Source organism: Echeneis naucrates, chromosome 15, assembly GCF_900963305.1.
Source record: "Echeneis naucrates chromosome 15, fEcheNa1.1, whole genome shotgun sequence".
NCBI lineage: Eukaryota > Metazoa > Chordata > Actinopteri > Carangiformes > Echeneidae > Echeneis > Echeneis naucrates.
In genome coordinates, this window is record NC_042525.1 from 11,529,414 (window position 1) to 11,541,908 (window position 12,495).

At 39.9% G+C, this 12,495-nt stretch overlaps 1 protein-coding gene across 2 annotated transcripts in view; it reads left to right on the forward strand.

The window, feature by feature from the left end:
- Positions 1–12,495, forward strand: part of adam12b (ADAM metallopeptidase domain 12b) — a 65,284-nt gene continuing 52,789 nt past the window's right edge. For both annotated transcript variants that reach the window (XM_029520854.1, XM_029520855.1), the window contains exons 1-2: positions 1–392; positions 12,219–12,343. In XM_029520854.1, coding sequence (XP_029376714.1) covers positions 278–392; positions 12,219–12,343 — 240 coding nt within the window. In that variant the 5' untranslated portion in view covers positions 1–277. The remainder of the gene's footprint in view (positions 393–12,218; positions 12,344–12,495) is intronic.

Sequence of the window (12,495 nt, forward strand, 5' to 3'; positions counted from 1 at the left end):
CCGCCATACTTCTCACACAAGCAGCACGCGCACACAGACGTCCAGCCAGCACGTGCATCACTCCGCCGTCTCGCTCCCACACAGTGCCCGGCCAAATGTCTGCTGCTGTACGGAAAAGTTTCTGACAGCTTCTTCCTGGGAGTGACAGCCTGCCGTGTCTCGTTGGTCAGACTTGTGGCGAAGCCCCCACCACCGTGAACCGTTCTGCTGTTTTGACCTCCCGTCGGCATCCGTGAGGCGGACTGACCGGAGCGTTTCGCCCAGCCTGAGCCCCATCATGAAGACCTGGAGGCAGCGGAGGAACTTTGTCTTTGTGATCTTCGCTCTCCGCTTCTGGTGTCTGTCCACGGCGACAGATGATGCTGAAAACACGGTTCACAACGCACAAGACGGTGAGTAGGAGAACTGTTGAACATTTATTTCAACAGCCACTTGGCTTAATTTCACGTAACACTGCAGATGTCAAGCCACAATTTGGTTTAAATTGTTCAGGAATTTTAGAGGGGTTGGGTTGGATTTCATCCATGTTCCATCAGGACAAATGCTGTGTGAGCACCTCTATTCATTGCATGTGTGCTACATTGCGCAATATACCTACCTATATGTAAATAATTGAAGGACTAATATCACAATTCTTCATAGAAGTGCACATTTGACATTTCTCTCTTCTTAACGGTCTTTTCATTGTCATCCTGTGAATTTTTTATGTGAGGCAGCCAGAGGACAAGTTGTTTGCTTATTTAGATCCAGCCTTCTGCTCAGATGGAACAATAAAGGGAAGTCTGGCTGTTGTCGGGATGGACAGATGAGTTTAACATCCAACAGGATACAGCTTTATCTTTAGGTTGTTAACATGAAACCAAACAGGATGTTATTTTTGCTTGGTTGCTAAATTTAAAATGCTGAATGAATAAGTCAATGATCAGCAGGTTTTGTGTTTGTGGGACGGCGCACATGCCAATGTACAAATGTTTGTTTATGCATTATTGATTGGTTGGCTGTGCATGTAGTTTCAGGATTTATCTGCCAGTTCATCTGGCAGATAAATGCCTAAAACAAAAAATATCTTTACTAATTCACCCATGTTGGTATCAAACTAGCTCTAAATATTGCAAAGATTAAAAGGACAGCTAAATGATGTCATTCAATTACATGTCTCAGTGAAGCTTCAAGTCATTGTCACATCAAGGTGCGGAATGCTCATAAGTCCTGAGAAGAGCTGATTAAAAATGTCCACACCAAGGTAAAAACTGTACTAATGTCTAATCTTAACAATCTATATAAACTTCACCCATAAAAAGTTAAATGTAATGCAGGACCACACTTAGAAAATGTGCACATACTGTTAACTGTTACAGATTTGCTGCTATAAACCCTGAGGGTATGTCATTAATGGTCCCACTCATATTCTAGCAAATCTTTCCTTAAAAATACCTATGAAGGCAAAGTGATAGAAAGATGCAGTTCAGGAAGTGTTTGCAGCACAAATCATCTTAATGTGGGGTCTTTAGAGCCCCCACTCAGACAGTTAACTGATATATGAATGCAGGGAGTAAAAATAGTTCTAAGGTGTAGTGTGAGAATTGAAGTAGGGCAGTACTACCAGCTCTTTGATGTCAGCAGGATATTGACTTCATCTTCTCTCTGAAAGGTTTGCCTCTCTCCACAGTACAATCACTTTTTTTTTATTATGGTACTGTCTGTGAGCTAGTGTTGACCTTGAATTAAGGTAGCAAGATTGTCCCAAAATCTTAACTAGCCCCCAGTTCTAAAATAAAAACAAGCATTTTCATGAAATGTAATCTTTTGTTGTTTAATGACATTAAGGTGAAAAAAATGGGACTCAAGATGGGAAGATAAACTGGCACATTCACTTGGAACCACTATTCCCTTGCTGTTTCCAAGTGAAAATTGTTCATGAACAATAATTTCCTCCGTAATGAATTATTTTATTAAACTTAAAGCTGCTTTATACATAACTTAACCAAGTTTTTATTGTGTTTTAACCTAAGGAAAACCATAACCATAGTCATGTCAGAGGATGACACAGTGAAACAGGCACTGCCAAATGTTTGGCCCAGTTTTAAATCATACGCTCCAAATCATAGACATTATTTCTGAATAATACGCATACGCAGTGTAAAGGGTATCAGGTATTTTCTGGGACTAATAAGCAGCCAAGGGTGTATGTTGATGCAAAGGAGTAGGTATCCATTTGGGACAGAAAGCCTGGCTTAGCAGTGGCCTAAATCTGGCACCAGTGGTCTGACTTCAGCCTGATTTGGGGTGAATCCCCTGCCAGAATCAGCCAGACTTGAGGCAATGCCATGAGCTGATGCTGGCCCAGAGTTAGCATGAGTGCTGCTAACTGAAACCCATTCTGAGCCCAAATCAGCCCAAGACTGCACCCCCAAAAACTCAAAATCTGGCATCGTATGGACTGGAGCCGACTGACGGCCTCCTGTGCCAGCATTACTGAGTGTGCCAACACTCAGCTGCAATTGGTTACCTGGATAGAGTTCAAACTTTGTGTTGTGCTTGCAGTTAGTGAAGTAAGTAATGCATCAGATAGTGACTTTCTCTGGAGGCATTTTGGAAGTGTCTTATTGAGTGTATCATGGCCTTGAAGCCAGTAGTAGTGAGTACATTTCCAAGAGCAATTCAACAAGTGAAAGCACTGTAAAAGTTAACAGTCAGTTTTCATTGAGGGAATTAAATTCTCATCACAGGCTGTTAAATTCACCTCATCCTAAAAAGAATAGGGTCAAATCTTTTAGTGGCTCAGAGGTAAGCAAGGGTGTTAACTGAGTTATGCCATTGTAGAATCCAGTTGTGCCATAATGATTCAGTTATTCAAGATGTCGTAGTATTTTCTCCTAACTTGCTCACAATTCAAAAAGGATTAATCTACAAAGTTGAAGTCAGATAATCAGCAGCTTGCTTGGCTATCAAATCGTAGCATTCAAAAAAAGACAAGACTATCAAGTGAATTTGAGAAAAACATCTCTCAAATTATCACCCTTCAGGGCTCAATTGCCTTCTGAACTTTTACAGCAAAAATAACCACAGGGCAAGAATGAAGCAGGCCGAATTTACAAATCTTTGATAAATTTGCTTGACTCAGGCTCTCTGTCTGCCTGTCTCTCTGTGTCTTTCCTATACATATTAACTGCTTTTCTGTGGGTCTGAAAATTTACAAGGCAAAAGAAACACAATAAATAATTAGAGACAGAAGCAAATGACCTGGATGAGATTTCAGGATGTCGGCTGGTCAGACCGCAGCATCAGTAGGAATTAATTAGAGAGATTAGAATGTCTCTGCTGTCTAAACAACTGGAGAAGAGCAGAATAAAACCTGCCCTCAGCTCCCCTGGAAAACAAACACAGATGCAAACGTAGTCCCTTTGGTCTCAGAGGAGCATGACCCGCTTCTCGGTTCCGTTTTCTCAGATATTTCTCTGAACTATGGCAGAACAACATATCACTGGGTTAAAACAAACCTTTTCTTTTATCAGGGAACAGCCTCACTCTGCTCTGTCATTTAAACCTTTGGGGTGGTTGTCACTTGACATTTTGAGGACATACTGACATTGATTTTTTTGGCAACAAGGGGGTGCAGCAGAAACAGAAGTGTCTCCCTCTGTTGAGCATCATCAGTCATTATAGCCATCAGTGTGATTTAGCCTCACAACAGGCCATTCTGATGGAGGACGACAGGATCACATATGACAAATAAGTTGATGTTGTGAAAACGTGAAACACACTATACACAGCTGCATGAGCACAACTCAGAGACCCATATCATTGTGTCTAAGCAAGTTGAGATAAGGATGAGGATATGAGAATTGTAAGGTGTGTGGTAAGTGAAAGATGTGTTGTACAACTATAGAGAAATCTTTCTTCTAGACGACAAAAGAGCTGGAAATCACCACTTACTGAAAAGACAGCAGTTAGCCATGGGGATGATAGATGAGTGTGGGTAACCCCCCCCCAAATTTGCATCATCTAAACAGGATGATATTTTTACTCGGCTGCTAAATGTAATCTGCTTAATGATAAGCAGGTTTTGTGTATATGGGACAGCGCACGTGCCAGGGTACAAATGTTTGTTTGTGTATTAATAATTGTGTGACTGTGTGTGTAGTAGCAAGACAAACTGGCAGCTTAATCCAGAAAACAAAATATATCTTTACAAATTCACCAATTTCGGGATCCAGATAGCTCTAAATATCACAAAGATTAACAAAGACAGCTCAATGAGCCCATTCAATTACATGTCTCTGTGAAGCTGCATGCCCAGAGACAGGTGTAAAGGCAGTCAGCTACCTCTCTCATCCATTTACCACAGTGACTGAATATGTCATACTCTTGTGAAGCGCAGATATTTTTATGGGATAGACAATTTTGTCTGAAATGAAGGGAAAAATATTACTTTTTTGGGGCTCGAAGGGAGGAAGAATAGAAAGATGAATCGCTGTAGGATATGAAGGGAACAGAGAGTCTCTGCTGTCACAACTTATCTGTGTAACACGAACTGTTTATTTATGCTAGAATGCAGAATGAAGTCAGATATTTGATTTGCAAGAAGTGCACACATGCAGTTGTCACATTTTTTTTCCACATTTAAATTGAAAGAGTAGCTATGGAGGTGTAGTAGCAGAAATGGGGGAGGACTTTGTGGATTTGTGGTTGTTTGGTTTTCTTTGAGCATGTTCTCTTCTCAACTATTATTTGTTTAGACGAAAGAAGGGACATAAAGTGCACTGATGTTACATGAAATTAGATTGTGCAGCTGAACAAACAGGTCACCCTGCTTGATAGATTTGCAACGGAAAGATCATCACATATTTGTCAGGGTCAGTATTTGTTGTGAGATATTGTTGATTGAGGTCTAGCCTTGCTCTTAAACCATCAGTTTTGCTTTTACGGTTTGGGAAAACTTGATGGAAGAATAGAATATGTTTTGAAGGATGAAGTGAACACCAAGAAAAAACTTGTGATTCAGAGCTTTATTGTGCTTTGCCTTGAGCAATTTGGGGCCTGTCAGTGCTAGTGCTCGTTTCCTTGCACTGGAAAGAGGCATCTTTGTTGCTAGCAACAATGTACTGTTATTAGAGTTTAGAAAATCTATATCGCTATTTACTTTGTCATCTGCAACCACTGAAGTGATCTTAAATCAAACTGAAAGCCCCATCCAACAAAATGGTGCTTTGAGCTAAATGCAAATTTTAGTGCATTTACACGTTCACACTGACGGTGCTACTGATGTTGAACTATATTCATGCTGTGTAATGTTTGCCATCTTCAAAGATGATTAGCGAGTTAGCTAATGCACAAACTAGCGCTAAATAGAAAATGTATCATTTATATTATAATGGTGTTACTGTTTGTTTTTTTTGTTTTTTTAAGTTCAGAAAATAAAAAAGGAAATATGGACCAGATGGTGACACCAAAAAAAAAAAAAAAAGAGTCAGGATTTCCAAAGTTATTGCAGACATTATTTTAAAAATGCGATAGCAATGTATCAGATAGTATTTTAGACATTTTAATCCAAATCACAAATTCAAATTTCATAATGCCAGCAAATTAAACCTGAGGCTACATCCATTCATTAGGATTCATCCTCTGAAGCTTATAACTGCGCAAAATATCAGGGCAACCTTTCCAGAAGAATCCAAGTGCTTGACTAAATGACTGACATCGCCTTTCATAGAATCAGACTATTAGTATGGTTAAGAAATCCCATATTCCTTGAACCCTGTCTCCCACATGTATGGCTGTTTGGTGACCCAGAATGTGCGATAACTTCTTGTTAATCCCCAAATCCCCCAAGATGAAATCCCCATAGCTGTGAGACATAATGCCCAAATCTGCGCAGGACAAGATGGGAATTGGCTTTTCCACTCTACTCCCACAGGATAGGACACACAAGCAAATCTCACCACCCCTCCCCCGAAAGCCTCCTGTTACCATTATTTCACTGTTAGCCATTGACCATGTAGCTTATTCTCTCAGGCCAATAATGGTTAATACTAACGCTGTTTGTAATGTATCTGTTGGGGGTCCCACATTGAGAATCCAAACCTTCTCAAGTTCAGTGCTCATTACTTCAGTGCGTCAACACAGGAAAGAGTGAGCAATGAGGGGATTTATAAATGAAGAGGTTGTTGAAATTAGGGAATACTTAAATTCTCAACTCCTCCAAAAGGTATTTGTACTTGGGGGGTTGCTCAGCCCAACTTTTCAGTTTCACCATGGTCTCAAAACACTGTGAATGAGAAACACATGTTATTTTGCACCTCATTAGATGTCAGTTGTATTCTTCTTTTCTTTATTTTTCTATTTTTTTCTGCCTTTCCCAAAAAAAATGTTTCTTTTGGATCAAGCAGGCACTGGGAATGGTGACACAACACTGTTGTTCTGGTAGTTGGTTTGTTCACAGATTTAAAATCTGAAATAGTCAACTGTGATCACTCACAGTGTAATTTTTTTTTTATCTCCAAGTCCTTCCAAATTTGATATTTCAATAACTTTTTCTCTATCGCAAACATGACATTTCTGGTTGATATGGAAAATCTTGATGACAATTTGAATCATTTACATAAAGTTTGCAAGCTTTTAACCTAGATAAAGAGGTTACTTTTACCCAGAATATGGTGGTGTTGCTACAGAACACATTATCGCATTAATATGCTCAGTAATCATCGGTTGGGCCCCACCCATGTTCCAATTTTGATCCCAACTCAACATATATAAAGTTTTGTGATTGTATCCTCCAACATCTTGTGTTGTGGGTGTTTCTCATACCTTGGGTGTCTCCAGGGCTGCATTCCACCATGACACACAAACTCTTCACAGCCTTGGCCACCACAACAGCAGGGCTGATATTGTAAATGTTTCTGAAAAGGGAATTTGGAGATTGCCTTTGAACATTCAAGAACTTTGAAAATATCAGTCTTACCAATTATCTGAAAATATTGTAGAATATATTGTAATTTCCATCTTATTGCTGTAGAACATGAATAAATCAACATAGTGTGAGCTAGCTGGTTGATTATTCTGCTTAAGATGAAAGGCAGGGATGAAATAAAAAATACATTTGTAGATTTACTTTCTACAGAGAATGGAAAGCTATACGTTTGCTTCAGTTGATTATTTTCTGGTTTTGTCAGCTGAAAAAGCCCAAAGTTTGCTTTAGCATTTCATCTTTTGCAAGCAATTTTTGTTAGAAAAGGATACCCAGGCTTTAATTGTTGCATGGTTTCACACTGTGATGAGACTTCGTGTGACAACCTGCAGTACTGTAAACAGTCTGAAAGATTGTGTTGATGTCTCACGCTCTCTCTCACACGTTCTTCTAATCATTGTCAGAGCAACCTTCCAAGTGTCGCTATCTAATTGATGTTGCAGGAGTAGTTAGACACCATTTTTACTTCCAGGAACAGCTGTTAAGATACACAAGCTTTAAGAGTGCCTCATAGAACGTTCTCTTTGTTATGGGCTCTTTGTTTCTGAGGGCACAATGAAGGTGCAGCATCCATTGCAGTATATAGGTCAGTGGTGTTTTCATACAAAGTCAGTAATTGGATGTATATAGAAGTCTCCAATTAAGGTGTTTGCAGAGTGCCTTTCTTCAACCTGGACCTTAAGGATGAAAACCTTTTAGGTGAGATAAAGTGGGACGCAGGGCAACTGAGGCAGAAGTAACAAAACCCCACACAATAAGATTGCCACTGAATCAGAGCACTCAACCAGTACTCTTTTTGTGTCTCTTTGCATCATGACAATATCCAACCCTTACCACACAATCATGGTGGACTTTGTTGCATTAGGCCAGGCTGGGTGTTTTCTTATTTAGTCAGCCTTTATTCTAAACCACGCAGTTGCTGGCTTTATTTTTATCAGATAAAAGTGGCAGTGATGTCCTGGGTTGAAGCAAGTGTGTGAAGGTGTTGATTCCTTTTTTACCTTTGTGAACATTAAACATTGCTCTGAATACATGAGGGTAATTAGTAAGCATTTTTAAAATGACTAATTTTGAATGATTGCAGATTTTAATTAGAATCTGCAGTAACTGAATATCAGTCAATGTGGGGGAAAAAAAGTATAAAAGAGCACACCTGTCTGCAGTGATAACACTTATCTAGCATGCAATTGTGAAATAAATATGTATGAACTGCTTCAAACTGTTGAACTTACCTATACTGCTTTTGATAAAAATTATTTGTTTTGTTTTTTAACATTTGTGGTCATCTTCCTTTTGAATCGTGTTTTTCAGTGAGTCATCACTAGGGGTGCCACTTATGCAGCTATGTTTCTGTCTAATCTTGACCATTATGAAATTTATAATCAGCCTCTGATCTTATGAAAGGTCTTTTCTCAGTGTTGTGAATATAGACAGGTGAATGAAAGGAAAGCCTGTCTCAGTGAGAAGAGGCACTTAATGAATACAAATATAAACAGGTTGGACTGCATGGCACAGTGAAGGGAGTAACGTACAATCATACTGTGTGGCAGGTGTACGAATGCTGCATTTGATTCTGATTTCATGTCAATATATCGAGAGGAAGACATTGGTGACTTTGAAAGAGGGTTGATTGTTGTGCCACATGTGGTACAAGTTTCAGTCTCAGTGACTGCTCGGCTGACTAGTGTTTCCGTAGGAACCAGTGACATGTTCCTGTAGTGGTGTTGGAAAGGTGTAAGTAAATGGAGCTGGAAATTGCAGTTGACACATTTTATGACCAAGAAATATGTGCTTTAGTCTGGTAAAAGTGAAACTCTTCCTCAGGTCAATGGAGGACGTGATCAGACATGTCAGCAGGAACAAACTTGCAGTTACACAGTCGTGCTGCAGTGCATAAATGCTTAATTACAAAGAGGAATACATGTTTGTACACGTGGGCACAGATGCATTTCAGTGGACGCAGGTCTACAGGGGTGTGTGAATCTTGTGCTTTGGCCTTCCACAGCTCAGCTCAACTGAACACCTCATGTCATGTCTCTGTTGTAATATTATTACAATAGGGTCACTTGCGAAATTGCAAATTGCAGGTGCTGCAACTATTTTGATTAAGGTAAACATTGCTGTGTATTTTTTGCACTGTAAGTGCTAAGGTAATAAAGAGACACTCCAGCCTACAATTCATAATCTCCAGACATAGTGGAGCATGTTTGTCTGGTACAATACCAACAAAATTTGTATAGTCAATAAAACAAAACCTGTGAAATTAAAATGCAAAAAAGATCCTTCCAGCTGAAATGGTAGGAACCGTTTTTAATCTTACAGTGGATGATTGTGTGTAATCACTTGTGTAATCACATTAATCTCCATGAAATGAATGAGTTCTTCCACTTCCGAGTACCACTGTGAAGTTAACTCTCTTAGTATCTAAACACCTTTGCTTATAGATTTGTGTATTGTGTTCTTTTATCTGCTTGCTGTGACCTTGGTTACATTGTTTATTGTCTTGTCTGTTCCAACACTGCCGCTTGAGCAGACACCATATTGGGTGTGAATTCCAAGCAGGATGCCACATCAGTGCTTTTTTTTTTTTTTCCCCATTATGCATGTATAGATTTCTCACTTTAAACAGACCCACAGTCTGTACACATTTCCCCACCAAAAAGACAGATGAAATGTAAGAGTCATCAGCATATCTCTGATGCAGGTGGTAAGACGTTAAGTAGGCATAATAAAGCAGATATTTGTCTGCTTTCCAGCAGTGCCTTCTGTTTGAAGTAATTGTGCCTTGTTTGGTTTGTTTATGTTGTTGACTGTGTGACTTCCCTGCTGAGTAAAATGGACCTCAAGTCTTGTTTGAAATCACATTGCCTACTGGTTAATTAGTTAACTCGTGCTTGGGTGGAATGCTAAAACAGCTAAAAAAATATCACTCTTGTTCATGAAAGTGGAGTTGGCCTTGAAAGATATATGGTTTGTGTGGCTATTTAAGGAGAGGGAGAGGGGGGAAAAAAAAGATGTTTTTGGCTGTTTTTTAGAGGTATGACCCGCAGCCGAGTCTCTCTTGTGTCCAATATGGCGATGCAACTGTGGTTGGCTTAGTAATGAAGATACTCTCCAGAAAACATATGGGATTAACCCAGTTTTAGTTTCAATTTCAAAGGTTCCCAAAGTGGAGGGACCCCATGAGAATGATGAGGAATGTCATATTTCTTTGCTGTTTGAAGGCAGTGTGACAGATACAGCATACAAACTTTAATCTTTATCCAAGCTAATACTGAGGCCTGCTGCACACAAAAACCTTGAAAGGCACCCATGCACCATGTGGCACTTTTGCACATCATCACACAGCACACATTAAAAAGGGTCAATAAATTTCACACTGTGCTTGCCACATTGTTGAATTATATCTGAAACCTCTGATGTTTTTCCAGAATAAAAAAAAAACAAAAAAAAAACAGTAATCGAAAAAGCATTTTGTGCAGTAGTGAGAAAGTGATGAGAATCTTAACTCTGCTCTCTCGAAAAAGTGCAAGTAGATGAATGCCTTTGAGGAAAGACTCATAACGTTTGAAATTCAGTTTATCTTACTGCCTCCATGACAGCACTATTGCCCCCAGATGTGGTCGGACAATACCTCTTCTGTGCTGATTAGTTTTCAGGCATAGAGTCCACTCTGAAGTGGCATTATTTAATCAACATGATCAAATTTAGTATCTGAGAGATCTAAATGAATTACAAGGGGCACAAGTGGAGGTGTTGAAGTTTTTTACAAACAAGAAGTCTGCCTGACTTTCCTTTATAATTCCATTTTAATGGCACTCTAAGCCTGTGGTCTCAGTCATGCTGCTCCGTCTGTCTAACGTGGTTTTCATGCACCACTAAAAAACAAACTACCGTCGGCACATGCTCAAATACCCTATTAAATCTAGGAGGTCCTTTTTATACCCTTGTTAGCTTATTAGGCACTGTGGAAGAATGGAGAGTCTGGGCAATGCTGAGAGTATAGGGCAACTCCCGTCACAGGCTGTTTGAAGTTATAAGACATGCAGTTGTGGTGAACTTGGTCTTCAAACAAAAGATGCATCAGGCTTTATAAGACACGCAGCACTTTAAAAGGAAGACCTCTCCAAGAAGAAGAGTTAATAAAACACGTCTGACTGTAGTACCGCTCCTCAGTGTACTACTGAACTCTTGTCCCCTGCATTACGTTACACATCACATGCACATGCAGACAGATGCTTTGTGTGCTCGTCACTAGAGATTAGCGAACCGACCTGGACCTTAGGCGCAGAGCAAACAGAGTTGCGGCATACGGTCTCAGTTGCAGTTAGTGTGAACCCTGAAACATTCTCAATCGCCACAACCCCTTTCTGCGTTTTTAACATGGGCCTGTTGAGCCTGCTGTAATAAAGACATGTTTACTAAGACTATGTAAGTGCCAGGGACAGCCATAGTTTTCAGTGGGAGATGAGCCGGGACAGACACTGAGAGTGTACAGGGAATTGTGACGACTAATCCCACATCCTGCTGGGAGCCACTGTTCCAGTTTATTATATTTCATCTTATTTTATACATACATCCTCTTCTGTTTGCATCCCTAATGAACAGTCTTTTAAGAACTAATTAGCACAATTGGCTTCTAAATTTGTCAATTTCACTTCAGCAAGAGTTTAAATGAGCAGTAAAACTGTATACTAAGAGCTTGAAAGGAGAGGAAAAGAAGCAGAGCAGAATGTGAGCTTCCGACTAGTTATACACAATAAATGAAAGCGGGAAAGAGAGAAACAAATATAAGAAGTGGAAAGGACATTTTTATTCCTACCACTTGTTTTTTAAACTCAATTCCTGTCTGGTGTATCATAAAGGCTGAGTTCTGTATAAATTGTGTGAGAGCATCTATTATTGATGCTCCGTCTGTGGCTGTAGTCCTATTGCAGAGGCCCTCTGGGGGACAACACATCTCACAGGAATGAGAGTGCGCTATTACTTTCTCTGTAGCACTGTGCACGATTTTTAAGAGTGCTGTGCCATGTCTATAAGGCTTCTGTACTTTGTTGAGGAGTTTATTTGTTTCTGTAACATTATTGGCACACATGAATTATTAGAGATCTTATAAATTTTGGCCCATACTCGTGACCTTTTTGTCTGCATCCCAGTTGAACAAAATCTACTGTCCACATTTTTGAGAACTTTCTACTGTGATGTTTTATTATTCAAGTCAAGCTAATAAGTGCTGATGATCTTTTAACAGGAAGTAGTCCAAACAACACTAGACGACAACAACAGGAAGAAACCAAGCCAGAACGCCGTGGGACCACTGTACCTCTGCTGCTGAGGGGCAACGAGCACAGACCCCTCAGCCAGCTCACAGCTGGGGTAAATACACACAAGGTCACTTAGAGGTACCAGCTTAATTGTTAATAAGCTGGCGAAAATGGCAGCCTGGCTTATGCCAGTGTGCTTTTGAGAGCTCAGCCAAGCACATATGTCCGGCTTTCAGTTTGACACAACCAAAGTATGTGATTCCC